Here is a 20,017-nt window from a genome sequence, read left to right on the forward strand (position 1 = left end):
AAATTAGCTTAGTGTCTCTTGAACCGCACTGGTGGCATATGGAGGTTCCCAGGCTAGGGGTCGAATCAGAGCTGTAGCTGCCAGCCTGCACCACAGCCACAGCAATGCTAGACCCAAGCCATGTCTGTGACCTACACCACAGCCCATGGCAACGCCTGATCTTAACCCACTCATCGAGGCCAGGGATAGAATCCGCAACCTCATGATTCATAGTTGGATTCGTTTCCACTGGGCCATGACGGGAACTCCAGGACTGTTAATTATTATCAATGTTTTGTTACATGTATATCTACACATTTATGATATATGTCACGAATAATGGATGTAACCAAGACATATTGGAGAAGTGATACGTTGTCCAGTTTTAAATAAAGAGTTAGATGACATTCCCTTGTGGCACAGCAGGTTAAGGATCCAGCATTGTCACTGCAGTGGCTTAGGTCTTTGCTGTGGTGCAGGTTCGATTCCTGGCCTGAGAACTTCCACATGGTGGGGGCCCAGCCAAAAAAGAAGTTAGAGGTGCCTCCTTTTCTACTTTAAAAAAAAAATGCTATGAAATGTATAAATTTATGAAAAGCCAGTATTTTAAACATTTGTATATCGTTGAACAGAAGTAGTCAACATTTAATATTGTAGATTAAATGAGATTTTTAACATTCTAGATTAAAATGAGATCTAAACTAACTGGTAGTTTGCTGAAGGGTGTTAGAGGTAAAATTCTTTTTATTGTTAATTTGGTACTGCTTTGGAGTTCCCGTTGTGGCTCAATGGTTAATGAATCCAACTAGGAACCATGAGGTTGTGTGTTTAATCCCTGGCCTTGCTCATTGGGTTAAGGATCCAGCGTTGCTGTGAGCTGTGATGTAGGTTGCAGACTTGGCTCAGATCCCTCGTTGCTGTGGCTGTGGCGTAGGCCAGCAGCTACAGCTCTGATTAGACCCCTAGCCTGGGAACCTCCATATGCCGTGGAAGCAGCCCTAGAAAAGGCAGAAAGACAAAAAAAAAATTGGTATTGCTTTAAAGAGGTTGCAGCAAGGATGGTAGAAAGCCACTTTGCTGACTGCCAGTATACTGCACAGGGTATTAATTTCCTAGGTCCACGTAGTTTCCAGCATGGAAAATCAATTTTATCAATTCTCAGAAATGATGAGCTTTACGAATGTACTAGTTTATATTAACCAAAATCAGAAAAGATTAACTCAGAGTACGAGGTAATTCATTTCAGTGAGAAATACCTGTCATGTAGATCAGACTGTGTGTGTTGGATGGAGCAGCACCCACTCTGCTTTTGGAAGATGTTTATGAGAAACCAAATTATAATCCAAAGGTTGTTTTTAAAATAGGACATAGTTCAGATGTTTAGTGACATTAGAAGTATTCTCCAAAATTATAGTATATTTGCCTTCAAGGTAATAAATAAACTAACTCTGGAGACCGGTGCATACCAACTGCCAAATACAGTCTTTCTGATTTTTGTGTCATAGGCAAATATACTCTTTTTCTAATACATCCATTTTCTTTAGATTTGATAAGAAAATTTGTTGGATTCAATCCAGGTTTTTGTTTTTCCTACTTGAAGACCAGTGTCCTTTGCATACTTATTTCTGATTTGTTATGTCCTACACGTAGCTGTCATAGTCTTAATATAGTAAGTTTCAAGAATGACTTGCTGTCACTACACCAGATCAATTATATTAATTAGACTTCCCTATATAGTTGTAGTTAATTCTATAGTTATAGTTAATTCAGGCTTTCCCCACTGTTAAGTCCTAGCACAGAGTATGTTAAATAAGCTGCTAAATAATTTTTTTAAAAGTCAGGCACTTTCCAAAACTTCTAAAAAGCTAATATTGTCATTTTTATGTTCTTTTACCTGCTCCCAAAATCCCTTGCCAAAGGCATTTATTGGCTAACTAAAGTAAAAATAAAGACTGCTTTGTCACAAAAAAACTCTCAATAGTCAGAATAAAAAAGAGTTCCCTTCGTGGCTTAGAGGTTAACGAACCTGACTAGGATCCATGAGGATGCGGGTTCTATCCCTAGCCTCACTCAGTGGGTTAAAGATCCGGTGTTGCGGTGAGCTGTGGTGTGGATCCCAGATGAGGCTCGGATCCCTCATTGCTGTGGTTGCAGCATAGGCCAGCAGCTGTAGCTCCAATTTGACTCCTTCTAGCCTGGGAACTTCCATATGGTGCGGGTGTGGCACTAAAAAGCAAAAAAAAAAAAAAAAAAACAAAGACTAGTGGAACATGCTAATTTTCCTACAGGCCAGTTCCACCAGTCTTAACTCTAATTCTCATTGGGTGAAAAGCAGTTTTTTTCAAAATATGTAATATTTTATTATTTTTATTTCATTCCAAGTGGATTCATTTAATTAATATGAACAAAGTCAAAATTTCTTTCCCTACCCTTAATAGTGGCGCTTCGAAGAGGTAAAACTTATAAGCTGATATGGTTCAGATTCTATTAACATATTTTATTCAGAGGCTTTTTGTCATTATTTGACTTCTTTGGCTCTTTTAACCTTCATCTAGTCCTTTTATTCTATATTTTCTTCCTATTCCTCTCTAAACCCTCTCCCCCCTTAAAAATGTCCTTTAATAGAAAACTTATGGTTACCAAAGGGAAGAAGAGTCAGGTGAGAGATAAGTCAGGAGTTTGGGATTAGCAGATTCAAACTACAGTATACAAAAATAGATAAACAACAAGGTCCTACTATATAGTGCAGGAAACTATATTCAATAGCCTGTAGTAAACCATTATGAAAAAAGGTCTTTTTTTTTTTTTTTGGTTTTTTTTTGGCTGCTCCAAGGCATTTGGAGTTCCCCGGGGCCAGGGATTAGCTATGAGCCGCGGTTGTGACCTACACTCAACTGCAGCAAGGCTGGAGTCTTTCTTTAACCTACTACACTGGACCGGGGATCGAACTTGGGTCCTGGCACTATAGAGACGCCACAGATCCCATTGCGCCGCAGCAGGGACTTCCAAAAAGAAAGGTCTTTTTATTCCCTCAGTCCTTGTGGCTGTCTTATTAACGACTAAATAATGCTGATTAGTTACAGAGCTTGTATAAGATGGGGTGGCATGCTAACTAATCTCCGAAGAGAGGCTGTTAGCCTTGAATCATTCCTTGGTCCTGACAGACAGAGCTCACAGAGACAGTAATGCCTCATCCATCAGGTGATACTCACTTCTCAGCTCCCTCGGATATTCTGAGGGGCCTGACCCCTTGCAGGTGTTTACATTCTATTCTCAAAACTTTAATGTGCTCTGTGAGTGCCAGGTTCATGTGGAGAGCAGTGAAGATCGTAGACTTTATTTGTCTGCAGTACCAAAATAGATCACTCTGCCACATTCTTTGATGGTTCCATCAAAAAGCAAGTTTTTACAAATATTTGCTTTAAGGCTTCATATATTATTCTTTGTCTAGTATCAGTTACAGGGCATGGTAAACATTTCAAATATGAGAGACTGACACTCTGAGGATCATCTTCTGAATTTGGAAATGCTCTTTTGCTACTATCGTTCAGTATTTTAATTCAGTTCTCGTGTAAAGCAACAGGTACATCGTTTAGGTCCTGAAATACACGTGTATTTTTTTAAAATATTTATAATTTCCTAATACTTTCCATAAAAAATTTCATTTTAGTAACTTCAACTATCAAGAAATGGCAAAGGGGGAGTTCCCGTCGTGGCGCAGTGGTTAACGAATCCGACTAGGAACCATGAGGTTGCGGGTTCGGTCCTTGCCCTTGCTCAGTGGGTTAACGATCCGGTGTTGCCATGAGCTGTGGTGTAGGTTGCAGACGCGGCTCGGATCCCACGTTGCTGTGGCTCTGGCGTAGGCCGGTAGCTACAGCTCCGATTCAACCCCTGGCCTGGGAACCTCCATATGCCGCGGGAGCAGCCCAAGAAATAGCAACAACAACAAAAAGACAAAAAAAAAAAAAAAAAGAAATGGCAAAGGTAGAAAAAAATGACTAGACATTATTCAGTCAGTCTCTACCTATAGCATTTTTGTGTAATCTTAAAGGACAAGAGTTTCTTCAACTGATTGACCACAGGTAATTTCTAGCCATTTGTAGATTTCTCTGGAATTTTCTGGATAAGAATCAGTGTTCTTATCATTGACACTCCTGGAGGGTCTGCTTGAGCAAAGCGGTTTTGTCAGTGCTAGTTGAGAGAATATATTAGTATTTTAAACCAACACTTTTAAAGCCATTACTGCTGGGTTTTTAATGCTTTATTTTAAAGAATTTGAGAATATAAAAACAAAAAAACCTTTATATCATCTATTTTTCTATGTTATTGTATCTGTAAAGTTGCTCTGAATCTTACTTTCCAATTACTTGATTTTTCCAGGCCCCAAATTCTCACCAGTCCGTCTCCTTCAAAATCCATTCCAATCCCACAGCCTTTCCGACCAGCAGATGAAGATCATCGAAATCAGTTTGGACAGAGAGACCGGTCCTCATCAGCTCCAAATGTGCATATAAACACAATAGAACCCGTCAATATTGATGTGAGTATCCGGCAGTGGTAGGACCTAAAAAATTCCAGTGTATTTCTTTATTTTTCAGCTATATTTATTACTTAGATCAGAAAAAAGTGATTTTTTTAAATTTATCGCAGTTATTATAAGTGATAGACTCTTTATGAATTACAGATCAGAAAGGCCCTGTCATCTCTGATGACATTGAATATTTAACTGGGGCCAAATTATGGAGTTACTCTCATTTTTTTCATTATGATACCATCTCTATGAAGGTCTCATCTTCCTTTATTTAATCGATAATCCACTTGGCCATTTTGTGGTAAAGAAAAATTAGAATACACTTGGAGATTCCTATTTAGATGAATTTGAAATTTTTACCTACATTTCTAAAAGTTCAACTTTGACTGATTTATTAACCCTTAAGAACAAATCATTACTTGATGTACTTCTCATGCACAGCTGCCTTTTCCCTTCTTTACTTTCATGAGTATACCACTGTAGTCCATCTCTATTTACATCTTGAATTTTGTTATACTCTTATGTAAAGTTTGTCGTTAAGTTTTAGTCATTCATTTGTTTTGAAATGCATCTTTTCTGGTCCTCAAAAATGGACCATACTCAGGCCTAACCCTCCCCACCCCACTCCCACCGCTGTCCCCAGAGATGGGGCTCTCTGGGCAACAAGTCAAATGGTCACTGCATCGGCGGTCCTAGGGCGTAAGGTTTTGCCACCCTTGTTGTCGAGTGCTTTCTCATTTCACTTCATTTCAGCTCCATTTTGCCCAAAGGTGGGGAGAAGGGTGGTACTGGCACATCCCCTTTCAAATTCTGCAGTAAAGCAGTATGATGGGAAAAAAAAAGATACATAAAGAAATTTTAAAAATACGTCTTCTCTGGGAGTTCCCGTCGTGGCGCAGTGGTTAACGAATCTGACTAGGAACCATGAGGTTGCGGGTTCGGTCCCTGCCCTTGCTCAGTGGGTTAACGATCCGGCGTTGCCGTGAGCTGTGGTGTAGGTTGCAGACGCGGCTCGGATCCCACGTTGCTGTGGCTCTGGCGTAGGCCAGTGGCTACAGCTCCGATTCAACCCCTAGCCTGGGAACCTCCATATGCCGCAGGAGCGGCCCAAGAAATAGCAACAACAACAACAACAACAACAACAAAAAGACAAAAAAAAAAAAAAAAAATACGTCTTCTCTGGTCTCATCATATATTGTAACTTCACCTCTTTATTTTAGCCTCTTTCTGGCCGGTTACTCTTGAGTTTTTTACTTTTCTAAATTATCTTACCCAATATAAGTTAAATATGTACATTAGTATCACTTCTTCTAGACAGTAGAAACTATTCTCAATATAGTTCCCTAACATGGGAACTATGTTAGATGTTAATTGGCACCTTAGATAATAGGTCATCAAAAAATATTTGTATTGGTAAAAGAGTTAGAAGACAAAGCAGGGGAAGTTTCCCATAATATAGAACAGGGGTCAATAAAGTCTTTTTTAAAGGACGACGCAGTGAATGTTATAGACTTGTGCGTCATATGGTCTCTAATGACAGCTTTTGAACTCTGCCATTGTAGTGTGAAAACAGTCATAGATAATACATTTTAAACAAATAGGTGTGGCTTTATTCCACTAAATCCTTAATAAAGTGGTTGGCCAGCCCACTGTGTTATGCCGGTCCCCGATAGAGACAAAAGACAAGGAAGATCAGTTCAAGAGCTGTGGTTGGGGTGGGGGTCCTGATCTTGGAATTAGGTATCACTTCTCTCAGAATTTGTACTTTACAATAAAAAGTACAGGGGCTTATCTTTAGTCTCTATCATAAGCAACAAAACAGAAGAGCCACCAAGTTTGTTTGCCTTGGAAATTAATTATATTTAAAAAGAAATTTGACGCTTTCCCCCCTTGTAAGCAGGATACCGAATTCTGAGGTGGTCAGGTGTGAGTGACAGGGTGGGGTTGCTTTCATTGTATGGGCATTACTTACGTGAGTCCTCCAGGGTGGAGTAGAGAAGCAAAAATTATCCTAAAGGGAAAGTATACACTAATTAACAGACTTCTTTATGTTAGTCTCCAGGCAGATACCCTCCCCCAGTTAATACCAGTTTGCATTCCAGCCCCTTTCCATCAGTATCCAACATCTCAATGAAAGCATAAGGCAGGTTGATTGTAGATCTGACCCCAAAAAAACAAAGATTTTAAGGGTCTTATGAAGCCAGGGTAAACTGACTTTGGAGAACTGCTCAAATTTATAAAGCCATTGAGAAATAAAGATACAGCAGAATTAAATTAGTCCAGTTAACAGTTAAAAGGAAAAATCTATAAGGATGACAATAGGCTCTTCAAATGAAAATGATTTAAATATCAAAGGATTAATGGAGGCCTTTGAGGGAATTGATGAAGTCCTTTAAAATTTTTATTAAAATGATTTATTGCCGTGATAGAAAAGATGAGCATGAAGTTAAGAATTTAAATCTGCTACCACAAATTTGGTATTATAACCAACAGAAACTTGATTCTTTCTGTGTTAATTCTAATAATTAGCGTACTGTTAAAATTATAACTTAAATTTTGTTGACTGTAAAAAACAAACTTTAAAAATCTTTACTTCATTTTTTAAGATACATTCCCAAATCAAACTTTCTTCCCACCTTTTGCTATGAAATTTTTTCTCTATTTTTATTGGATTCATTTAAAGTAGACTTTTCTAGAGTTCCTGTTGTGGCTTAGAGGGTTAAGGACTTGACGTCATGTAGGTTTGATCCCTGTCCTTGCTCAGTGTGTTAAGGATCCAGCATTGTGACACACTGCAGTTTAGGTTGCAGATGCAACTCGAATCTGGTGCTATTGCTGTGGCTGTGATGTAGGCCGGCAGCTGCAGCTCCAGTTTGATCCCTAGCCTGGGAACTTCCATATGCCACAGGTGCAGCCATATAAAGGAAAAAAAAAAAAAAAAGGTAGCCTTTGCCTAATACCAGTTTTTCTCAATGAGTAAGTTTTTCCTCTATTTGACTAGACCTTAAGACAAAGGGGAAAAAGTAGGAGAGGGAAATACAGGAATAAGGAGATTGTGAAATACGAAATCCAGTCTTGGAGTTCCCATCCTGGCTCAGTGGTTAACGAATCCGACTAGGATTCGGATTCGATCCCTGGCCTTGCTCAGTGGGTTAAGGATCCGGCATTGCCGTGAGCTGTGGTGTAGGTTGCAGACACGGCTTGGATCCTGCGTGGCTGTGGCTGTGGCTGTGGCGTAGGCCGGCGGCTACAGCTCCCATTAGACCCCTAGCTTGGGAACCTCCATATGCCTTGGGAGCGGCCCTGGAAAAAGTCATAAAAGACAAAAGAAAAAAAAGAAATCCTATCTTTTCTAGATTAGATCTGTTGTCAGTATATTCCAAGTTGTGACTTTCATGTTTACTTCCAAAACTGTCATTATTTTGGACTGTTCCCCTTTACGTTTTAGTGTGATTCCTGTTCTACTGTTCTCTTAGGCTTGAGCATTCGGAGTGTCATCTTGGTATCTTGCCTTTACATCTTCCCCTATAAGCAAATAGTCATAAGGTATCATCTTTCCTTTTGACATGCATCTTAGATTTGTTATTATTACCCCCATTTGGGCCTGTATTTTTTTCATGTGAACTACTTATTACATTAATTTCTCAAATAGACTTCCTGCCATTGATTTCTCCATCATTTCCATTCTTTATTGCTATATGTCAGAATTAATTTTTTATAACACTACTGTCATCAGTTCCCTTCTAAAACTTTTATTTACTTCCCACTTACAAAATAAAATATAAAGCTTTTAGCATTTCATTCAGTTTCAATCATTTCATTCAATTTCAATAATTATCATTTATTATTCTAGTAAACCAGATTTTTGGTTTTTGTTTTTTTTTTTGGTCTTTTCTGGGGCCACTCCTGTGGCATATGGAGGTCCTCAGGCTAGGGGTCAAATTGGAGCTGTAGCCACCGGCCTACACCACAGCCACAGCAACGCGGGATCCGAGCCGAGTCTGCAACCTACACCACAGCTCTCAGCAACACCGGAACCTTAACCCACTGAGCAAGGCCAGGGATCGAACCCCCAACCTCATGGTTCCTAGTCGGATTCGTTAACCACTGAGCCACGACGGGAACTCCTCTAGTAAACCATATTTAATATTACTCTGGGATAGGTGCTGTGTCAGAATAGGGAATCAAGATGAATTAGCCTACGGTCTTTGCCCCTCAAGGAGGTCATAATCTAATAGGTGAATCATACGTATAAATAAATACACACAGATTATGCAGTGGTAGTTTATAGAAGGGAATGATAAGCTCTGCCTGGTTGAATCTAGTAACATTTAGCAAAGACGACACAAAGTTTAAGATGAATTGTGGAAAGTGAACATGAATGAATGGGAGTTTATTGCGTACACTAGCTGGGGGTTTTAAGAAGGAAGAGCCTTTGTTAAGGGTATGTGCAGAGGTTTGGAAGTACCTTTGTGTGGATTGTAGTTAATAGTCGATATTGTGGGAGTTTAGAGTTTAGGAGGAGGGTGGGTAATGGTAGAAGGTGAAACCAAGTTGGTAGAATCCACACTGAAAGGCATTGTGTATTACTCTGAAGTCTCTGTCATAGTAGTATAGGGTCTGGTAAGCCTTGGAAAAGGAAGTGATGGGCTCTGTATTTTAGAAAAATCTTTTGAATTAAGAGATTTGATAGGCAAGATGATACTGAAAATGGCTGCTACTATTTATGAATGCTTGCTGTGTGCTAGGTACTTTGCTAAGTACTTTACATAAATTTTCTTATTCTGTCCTCATAAACACTGATGAGTTAAATACTATTATTATCCTTATTGTGCTGTTAAAAAAATTAGAGGGGTTAAGAAATTTACCCCAGGTCACACAGGTGATAAATGATTGAAATGGGGTAAAAACCTTGCCCTTTTTTCGTATACGCAATCACCATTCTGTGTCATAGTAGCAGAGAGAAGTGAGAGAGATGAGAGGTAGAAGATAATGCCTAGATTTCTCTGGCTTAGGTGAACAGATAGTATTTATTCCATTCATTAAGATGGGAAGTACCAAAGGAAGAACAGGGTTTGTGGAGATGAAAATGCTAACTTTTATTTTAGACATACTGACTTTAAAAAGTCTGTGAAACTGTACTGGTTTAGAAGTCCAGGAACAGTTGAAACAAGGACCTTGAGCAGAGATACAGACCTAGGGATAATTAATGTATTTGTGTCATTAGCGCCATGGATATAACTGATATTACTCAAATAATGTATGTAAATTGAAGAGGGTAGAAAATTCAGTCCTCTTTTGCATTAACATTGGAGGTACAGGCAGAGACTGTCATTTTCTGTCTGTGTTGTAGGCTTCCTAAGTTTAGCTTCAGATAAGTAAGAGGAAGTAGAGTTGCAGAAGCCGAAGGGAGAAAAGGGGATTTAAGAAGGCTGAAGTAGTTGATGGCAGTTGCCATTGAGACTTAAGTGAAATAAGGACTGAAAATGACTGTTGGCAATTACAGTGTCCTTTTGGCTTCATTGAGAGCTGTTTCAGAGGGCTAGTGGAGGAGTGCAAAAGCAGGTGAAGATGTGGGATTAAATACCAGTTTTGAGAAGCTTGGCTATAAGGGAATGATGAAAGGGCCGTAGGCTGAAGCAGAGTAATGTGAGAGACTTCAGCATATTTGTGATGTGAAGGGAAGAAGCAAGGGAAGAAAGGTTAAAAATGATAAGGAATAATTGATGTAGTAAAGGTCCTTAAACTTGGAAGCGATGTTCCTCAGAGGAATTAAAGATGAACATAACTAGCTCCATAGCTCTTTGTAGGCAGTGTGCTCTTGGGCAGATGACTTAACCTTGAGGCTCATTATGTCTGCCTCTTGTAGTGGTACAAAAATGCTTATTATTCTTGACACAAGATAAGAATTTAGAAATTATAGCTAGGAGTTTCCATTGTGGCTCAGCACATTAAGAACCCAACATAGACTCCCTGAGGATATGGGTTTGATCCCTAACTTTGCTCAGTGGGTTAAGAATCTGGCATTCCCCTAAACTGCGGTATAGATCACAGATGTGGCTTAGATCCAGTGTTGCCATAGGCCTGCAGCCGCAGTTCCGATTCACCCCCTAGCCCTGGAACTTCCATCTGCTGCAGGTACAGCCATAATTTAAAAAAAAAAAAAAAAAAGGAGGGAGGGAAGAAAGAAAATATAGCTAGCATTACTGTGGAAATGTTTGTGAACATAGAGGCAGAACAGAATGCTCTCTGATGGCTGCTGTTTACTCTGTCATGCTAAAAGGGAAGAGATGTGAGTAGGAAAAGAACCATAAGAGATTGGGAAAAAGTATGAAACAGGAGTTTTGGAAAACTAGATCTTATTTAACCTAGATCAAATAGAAAAAGATCGTCAAAGAGCTTTAAAAACGTATTTGAAATTGCAAAATATAAGTTTATGGTGGTATTAGAAGTAGGTTGTCTGAAAGGCCCCCTGCTTTTCTTTTCTGCATTGCTGTCTCTCTCTCAAGCTCCCACCTCTTAGATCATCTTCAAATGTTTCACCAGTGATCAAGTTCTATAATTATGTATTTATCCTTAATGAAAAGCGCTAAGGGAGTTCCCGTCGTGGCGCAGTGGTTAACGAATCTGACTAGGAACCATGAGGTTGCGGGTTCGGTCCCTGCCCTTGCTCAGTGGGTTAACGATCTGGCGTTGCCGTGAGCTGTGGTGTAGGTTGCAGACGCGGCTCGGATCCCGCGTTGCTGTGGCTCTGGCGTAGGCCGGTGGCTACAGCTCCGATTCAACCCCTGACCTGGGAACCTCCATATGCCACGGGAGCGGCCCAAGAAATAGCAACAACAACAACAACAACAAAAAAGACAAAAGACAAAAAAAAAAAAAGAAAGAAAGAAAAGCGCTAAGAATCTTTGACCTGTTCTGTTTATTTGGCGGTTAACTAAGCAGCTCTGGCACTTAATAAAATGTTTTTAAAAAGCTCTTATCCTTATATAATTTCTATGAGTGTATATACTTCTCCACTTAGATTATAAGCTCTGAGGCATGCAAAGTCGGGAGTTCCCACTGCAGCTGCTTGGGTCAGTGTGGCAGTGCAAGTTTGATCCCTGGCCCGGCACATTGGGTTAAAGGATCTGGCATTGCTGCGGCTGTGGTGTATGTCACAGGTGTAGCTCAGATTCAGTCCCTCACCTGGGAACATCTGTATGCCACAGGTGCGGCCATTAAAAGAAAAAAATAGAAAATTAGTGAGACCACTAGGATTTTATATTCATTGGTAATCACACAGCCCTAAAACTTAGCACTTTATTTGCAGATGTGAATATTTGTTGATTATTTTGTAAAAAATGTTAAAGGCTTTATATAATACATTCAGCATGACAGAAATACACTTGTAGAGTTTACTCTTTGTTTTAGCCTGTAAATGAAAAGCTGCCTATTTGCAAAGAGACTTTGAGCTTATTTAGAGACATTTAGGGTCATTCAATTCCTCATATTTAAGTTATGCTGGGTAAACTAAGTTCTGTCTGTCAAGGTCCAGATTGCATCACACTGCCAGTAGACTCTTCCTCCACTGTCCTACCCCACTCTGTCTGCTGTTAAAAGCTGTATTTTAATAATAAGGACAAATTTTTGTTTTTTCCCCTCTTAGTATGTCCTTACACGTTTATATTTTTATGATTGTATACATTTAATTTTATATTCTGGTTTTTTATTATACTATAAACATGTTTCATGATTCAAGCTTCATAATTGTTTTAGTAGCTGCATAATATTATTAAATTGATACATCATAATTTACTTAACCAATATGTTATTATGCCTAAAATAGAGAAATAATTATTTATCATTTTTTAGTATGACAGATAATGCTGCACCGAACATCTTTGTGCATATCATTTTTTCTTCTGAATTACTTCCTTAGGAAAAATTCCCAGAAGTCGAATTACAGGATCAAAGGGTATGAACATTTTATGGCTCTTAATATGTGCCAGTAGGATTTTTTAAAGAACCAATGAGTACATAGGTTTTGAATGGCCCAAAATGGATTTCAGCATTTGACCATGACTAATAATCCCTTCAGCCTAGGGTTAGGTTGGCAAGTGCTTCAGATTTTTTATTTTATCATGTTCACTAGCTGTCCATATTCTTTCTGTTTTGTGAATTTATAAGACAAGTATTATTTTAAATTAACCTTTCTATTTATGCTTAGTGGAAAATGCTATTATTTTCTTACCGTATGCTTTGATTAAATATACATTACTATTTATTTGTAGGACTTGATTAGAGACCAAGGGTTTCGTAGTGATGGAGGTAAGTAGTGATTTCAATTAAAAAAAAAAGCCATAGGGAAAAATGCAATTGCTTTGCTGCTTGTCTCCTTTATATTTGCTTCTTTCATGAAACACAGACACAGAGAAAAATGTGTAGAGAAAAACCAAAAATATTTTGCCTTTCTTTATACTTTACACTTATCTCTAATAAAATTTTAACTGATTTATAACCAGAGAAAAAGAGCAGTCATAAAGGGAGCCTTAAATGTACTACCTACGGGTTTTTAACATATTATTATCAAGGAAAGATCCTTAATTATTTTATTCACTTTATTCCTAACCATTTCCAAAGCTGGAGGTCCTAAATTGCCTTTGAGAGCTTCTCCTAATACATCAAGTGTGAGCTTATAATCAGGTCAAACTTGACTTTCTTAAATCATTCTTGGGGGAGAATCCCTGGGATTGCCTGCTACAACTTGTCAGTTTGTCAGCCACTTTCCTTCAGCTTTTCAGAAGGCTTTGGAATACATGTTTTATAACATGGACCCCTAATTGAAAATCCTGGTTGCCCTCTTGCTAGTCAAGTAAATAAAATAAGCAAATGAGAAATTGAATTGAAATTTCTTAGAGAATTTTTGTCACATACTCCAGAACCCAGTGAAAATTGGGGTTATAACAAAACATTACTTTAGAAAATACTTTCTAATAAGATGTTACCCCCATATAATGTTTCCAAGAGATGATATTTGAAGCTATCTTGAGGCTTTCTTCCAGGTGGTCCTTTATGCTTACATCTTCACCTGTCTTCCTTTTAATAAGGAAGCCCTGCAGTACCTACATACCTTGTTTAGAATTGGTCTCTTCACTGCGAGACCACTTTATACTTTATACTCAAAATATCTAAGCACAGACTCAAAGATACTTTATATTGAATAAATATTATATAAACCATCTTTTAAAAAGGGTTATGTTTTGTATACCTGTAATCCTACCAAAATAATAAGCCTGCATTATACACTCTGGGCTTAATATTTACTATAGCACATAATTATAAAAGTTTTTTTTTCCTGTTTGTTATTCCATGAACCCACCGATTAATGTTGCTGCCAGTTTGACTTTCATATGTCTTAATAACTGTGGCTTTCAATAATTTTGCCCAATACATCCAGCATTTAAATGTTGCCATCATGTTAGCATCACAGAGTTAATATAGTCATAAAAATTGCCTGCTTAGTACCAAAAATCAAGTAGTTATATCTTGTCCTTTTTGTGAGTCACTTTTTAAAAAATCATTGGGATTTTATGAAAGTGAGCAGATTTTTTTTTAAACATCCAGAATAATTTTGTGAAGCAGGCTTCAACTCATCTTATTTATTCCCCGTGACTTCTTTCATTTCTTCTGTGTGTCTGTCTTCCTGTGTTTGCCTGCCCCTCTCTTTCTCTTCTAACAGCCCCTTTGAACCAGCTGATGCGCTGTCTTCGGAAATACCAATCCCGGACTCCCAGTCCCCTCCTACATTCTGTCCCCAGTGAAATAGTGTTTGATTTTGAGCCTGGCCCAGTGTTCAGAGGTAGTTGGGCTCTTCTTTCTTATTTTCACCCAAAGCAAACTAAATATAAACTACAAATACTGTTTGTGCCTCACCCTCACAGTGCGTGTTTGTTAAGTGTGAGAGTTTCAGTACTAAATTTCTGCTTGGCCTGGCTGGAATGCTCTGAATGTGCTTCTCACATATACTCACCACCACAAGCTTTCTGTATGCTGTCTGTCATGATTTTTAAAAGCAAGAAAATTCTGAGCTGAGATTTCCATCTTGTTTTTTGTTATATTAATTTTGGTCTTGATAATTTTGTAAACTTAGTGGGTGGCAGTAAATGTGGGGCGGGGTCCTTCAAGTTGAATTTCTTTTATTTTAATCCATGTAGGAGATAATCTTGATGATGATTAACATTATCAAATTTTTTTGGTTTTTAAAAAAGTGAAGGTCGGAGTTCCCGCTGTTGCCCAATGGGATCAACAGTATCTCTGCAGCAGCAGGGACACGAGTTTAATCCTTGGCCCAGTATAGTGGGTCAAGGATCCAGCATTGCTGCTGATGTGGCGTAGGTCACAACTCTGGCTTGGATTCAGTCCTTGGCCTGGGAGCTCCATATGCCACAAGGTGGCCAAAAAAGAAAAGAAAAGTGGAAATCCCTATGTTATAAGTTTTTACTAGGCTTTTGGCTTTATTTTTCTGCAGTAGATGTTTTTTTAAAAAAGAAAAAATGTAGGAAGCGTGTACTGTATGTCAAAGGTAGGGAACTTTAAAGATTTGTTAGATATTTGGAGTATTGTAGCATACTTCAGAAAATTTGAGGATTGGTATTTTTTAAATTCCAGTATAATTACACTCTCCTGTTTTATCTTGCCATACTTTAATTAGTGGTTAAACTTATTTTTAAAAATTTAAGTCAAATTAGACAGATGTCTTACTATGAATAATTTTGAAGAATTATATGTACTGGCTTTTGCTAGTTAGTATCTGTTACTTATTCTGAATGTAGTGGGCTATTTGGCATTTTTGCTTTCTCCACCCAACTCTTCCCAGAAAATACATGGATTAGGCTAGAAGTCCCAGAAAATACATGGATTAGGCTAGAAGTCCTATCACTCACTTTAATTACACTGAGTAGTGTAATTAAAGTGAGTGATAAAATACAGCACTGAGTTGATCAGAATTGTAAAGCCTGGGTAAGCAGTTAAGGCTTTATGATGTTGAAAATTATCAGTGGAAGGCAGAATACGGATTGTGATCTAGTTCATAGACATTCCAGATACCATTTTCTTTCAGAAAATCACATATGGAATCATGATATACATGATGTAATAATGGTAAAATTTCTCCTTAGTTTTAATATTTAAATGTTGCCATTAATATCCTAATCCTTGTTCTTTGAAGGATAGTGACTTTTTAACTAGAGAATAGTTATCCACGTTAAAAAAAAAAAAAATTTGAAGTCTGTTTGTTCTACATATCCATATAGTAGCTGACATGTCAGTCCTCCTTAGCTAAATTCAGACCCCACTAGGAGGTCTGATCCAGGTGCTTTCTATACACGAATTAGGATTTTTGCTCAGTCAGCATTTGGAAAAGTATCCACCAGAAAGGTCTGCAGCGCTGCCAACTGAGTCCATTTTCAAAGAGTACACTTCCTTGGACTCATTTAGCTGACAGAGTATTTCCATTTGTAGTTATCTTGGCTGAGAGGCTGTAACACTTACTTTGCTCCTGCTTATAAAGGCAGAGATTTTTCAGAAAGTCGTAAGAAACCTACTTGGCTTTATATATATTGTTAGGCAAGTAAAAGTAATCTTTGGTTAGCAGAATAAGCCTCCACTGAAACTGACCACTATCTCTCACTCGTAAATAGTGTAGTATGTAGTATAAATCTAAATTTTTTAGTGACTAATGTGAAAGAGCCAGACAATGTCAACATTAAAGCCCTTATTAGAATATGTTTCCATTTGGGGAATTTCCATCTTTTTTTATATTGATTGGCTGTTAAAGTAACCTAATTAAAAGTCTTTTTTATATTGGCTTTTAAGTATATTTTACTTTTTGGTTTTTTAATCAAAGAAAAGACTTGGGAGTATTTTTTAGTGTTTACCTCTTGTTTTGGAAAGATTATTTTTCTCCTAGACTCTCTATCAGTAAACAAAGTGTACATCTGTAATCAGACGTTTTAAAGGTCATTAAATTGACCTGAAAACTAAAATAAGTTTTAGTTTTATATTTATAGCCATTCACCAAACAAGGCCCCTGTTTTGCCTATCCTTTCCAAATGATATTAGAACATACACTGCATTCTTAAAATAAGTCTAAATCTCTTGCCACCCTCTGCCCCTAATAAACCAACATCCTTGAAACCTCTTTAATAGGTATATCTTTCCTTTCACTAACTTAGGATCCACCACAGGTTTGTCTGCCACGCCCCCTGCCTCATTACCTGGCTCACTCACTAATGTGAAAGCATTACAGAAATCTCCAGGACCTCAGCGAGAGAGGAAGTCATCTTCATCCTCAGAAGACAGGAATCGAATGGTAAGAGTATAAGACAGCTTTTTTCTTCTAAGTTCTTTCTTTCTTAGAAGTCATGACCAAATATGAAATGTCACCTTTTGGATGTATGATATGTAGTGACATATGATATACATCCATGTATAGCAATTCCCATAATCAGATAAATTTAGGAGCTGATGTGGTTTTTTTTGCTTAAAGCATATTGGTACAACATTGATTTTTGCTCTCAACTCATAAGGTAAAAGGCAGTTATGGAAGAGTAAGAATAATGTTCTGTTTCTAAACTGTGGAAAGAAAGTAAGCTAGTATTTTAGGAAGCATGATTAGGCATATATGTTCTAAAGAGCTGGTCTGAAATTCAAATATCTACCTACCAAAGGACATTCTTCCCTATTGAAAAATTAACTTTCTGCTGTATAATAAATTTATATTACAAACTAATCATTTTAGCAATGGCACATTAATAGTGTATGTTGGATAGGTAGGTCTTTTATTATACTCAAGTGATTGTATATGTTGATAAACATTTTTTTGAGAGGCTGGATCAGATTAAGATATATGAGAAAATTTAGCACTGGCTGGGAGAGAGTAATTAGGTTATCATAGTTATCATAATCTGTCAACTTAAACTTTTGGTCTTTGGAGCCAAAACTAGTCACAAATACATAGTACTCATCTTGTCCCTAATAGTCTTCCAAATGATAAAAAGCTGTTTTATTGATTTTATTTTAATAATGTACGTTTTTGCTCATACTCAGTAATTTTTTTTAAATAAATTATTTCCATGCTAATACTGACTTAAGTCTTAAACTTAAATAAGGTCTGTATTGTAAGAATCATACTTCTATTTTTCCTGCAGAGTATACAGAGTTTTTTTCTTCAAAGACCTTACTTTCTTCCTAACTTAGGTCCATTTAAGGAATAGGGGAATGTACTTAGTGTGAAACATAAGGTTTTCCTTTTTTGTTTGCTTTGGCTTGACTTTTGCAATATTTTTTTTCAAGAAAACACTTGGTAGACGGGATTCAAGTGATGATTGGGAGATTCCTGATGGGCAGATCACAGTGGGACAAAGAATTGGATCTGGGTCGTTTGGGACAGTCTACAAGGGAAAGTGGCATGGTATGTATGTGATACAGTGACCTTGTCACAAACTATAATAATAGGAAATTTTAATAATTTTTATTTTAAAAAAAATCAAAGGGAGTATTCAGTGTTTGCACCATTAAGCTATTTTGATAAGATGCAAGAGTCCTCCAAAGGTTTATAACAAAATTATGGGAAGCAGAAACTGAATTCATGGCTACCAGCAATCCTATCATTGTACTGCAATAATAATTTTTAAATATGATGATCCTCCAGGTGAGCTAGTTCCCCCAGTTTTTTTTTCTTTTCTAAGACTTTCTGCCGGTAATTTTATTTGTATTATTAACCACAAGTGAATGTATAGAAAGAATACTTACCAAAGGAAGAAATGACCAGTAAACATTAAAAATGTTCAGCCTCAGTAGTCATGAAAGAATTGCAAATTCAAAAAATAAAAAACAGGAGTTCCATTGGGACTCAGCAGTTAACAACTGACTAGCATCCACAAGAACATGGGTTCGATCCCTGGCCTTGCTCAGTGGGTGGGTTAGGATTTGGACGTGAGCTGAGTGAGCTGAGGTGTAGGTCGCAGATGTGGCTCTGATCTCACGTTGCTATGACTGTGGTGAAAGCCAGAGGCTACAGCTCCAATTTGATCCCTAGCCTGGAAACCTCCATATGCTGCGGGTGTGGCCCTAAAAAGACAAAAAAAATCATTATTTGCCTATCACATAGAGAAATATATTTTTTAATTCATCATATTTAGAGTTTTGATTGTAATGCTGCTGGTGGGAAGATAAATTGCTACAAATTTTCTGGAGGGCAGTTTGGCATTATGTACATAGAGCCAACAGTACATAGAACTTTATAATGAGGAAGTAATTGAATAGGAACAAACACATGTATGTTCAAGTATATTTATTAGAGATTTAATATTAATGAAAAATGGAAATGAACTTAATGCCCCTTAATAGAGGATTGGATAAATAGATAACCTCCATGTATAATTATATAGAAATTAACATGGTATGGTAGATCAATATTGATATAAAAAGGTGTCCGTGCTATATTGTACAAAGCAGCCTATATGATATTCCATACTATGATGCTACATATAAATATATATAACATAATTTGTAAATGACCATCAGTATTTTAGTACACATGTATTTTTTCTGTTGGTTTTTTTTTTTTTCCCTCCCCGCTTTTTCAGGGCCGCACTCGCCGCACATGGAGGTTCCCAGGCTAGGGGTTGATTAGATTGGAGCTACAGCTGCCAGCCTATGCCACAGCCACAGCAATGCGGGATCCGAGCAGAGTCTTGGACCTACACCACAGCTCATAGCAACACCAGATCTTTAACCTACTGAGCAAGGCCAAGGATCCCAAGGATCGAACATGCACCCTCATGGTTCCTAGTCAGATTCGTTTCCGCTGCGCCATGATGGGAACTCCCACAATGGTCATTTCTGAGTGACGTGATTATAGCAGATTTTAATTTTTTTCTTTATGCTTTCAAAATGTTTAATTTCTTTCTGTCTTTTTAGGGCCTCACCTGCAGCATATGGAGGTTCCCAGGCTAGGGATCAAATTGGAGCTGTAGCTGCCAGCCTACCCCACAGCCACAGCAACACAGGATCCCAGTTGCATCTGTGACCTACACCACAGCTCACGGCAATGCCGAATTCTTAACCCACTGAGCGAGACCAGGGGGCGAACTTGTGTCCTCATGGATACTAGTCGGGTTCCTTAACCGCTGAGCCGTGACAGGAACTCCAAAATATTTAAGTTTGTAATTTTAAGTTTGATTTTTTTTTTTTTTTTTTTTTTTACCGTGAGCCCTTTAATATCAGGAAAAATGAATCTTAGTTTAATTATATTGAAATACAGTATACATGCAAAGAACCGTACGTAAGTGTACAAGGAGCTGAAATCTCACAAAGTCAACACCTCTGTTCAGTAAGTAGAATACTAGCTACCACATTCTAAAAGTCCCCTCATTCCCTCCACCCCACAGGGGTAACCCCTGAACAGAAATAATACAGTATGTACTCCTTTGTGTCTGGCCCTTTTCACACAAAATTCAT

At 37.9% G+C, this 20,017-nt stretch overlaps 1 protein-coding gene across 9 annotated transcripts in view; it reads left to right on the forward strand.

Moving 5' to 3' along the window:
* BRAF (B-Raf proto-oncogene, serine/threonine kinase) overlaps window positions 1-20,017 on the forward strand; it is a 174,596-nt gene that overhangs the window by 103,592 nt on the left and 50,987 nt on the right. For 6 of the 9 annotated variants that reach the window (XR_002340233.1, XM_021078587.1, XM_021078586.1 and 3 more), the window contains 5 exons: window positions 4,363-4,522; window positions 12,435-12,470; window positions 12,787-12,823; window positions 16,729-16,865; window positions 17,849-17,966. Coding sequence is in view for 7 of the 9 variants with exons in the window: in XM_021078587.1 (XP_020934246.1) it covers window positions 4,363-4,522; window positions 12,435-12,470; window positions 12,787-12,823; window positions 16,729-16,865; window positions 17,849-17,966 (488 nt within the window). In the remaining 2 variants the exon portion in view is untranslated. The remainder of the gene's footprint in view (window positions 1-4,362; window positions 4,523-12,434; window positions 12,471-12,786; window positions 12,824-16,728; window positions 16,866-17,848; window positions 17,967-20,017) is intronic. The other 3 variants (XR_002340234.1, XM_021078584.1, XM_021078585.1) reach the window with 1 other exon arrangement.

Source organism: Sus scrofa, chromosome 18 (genome assembly GCF_000003025.6).
Source record: "Sus scrofa isolate TJ Tabasco breed Duroc chromosome 18, Sscrofa11.1, whole genome shotgun sequence".
Taxonomy (NCBI): domain Eukaryota; kingdom Metazoa; phylum Chordata; class Mammalia; order Artiodactyla; family Suidae; genus Sus; species Sus scrofa.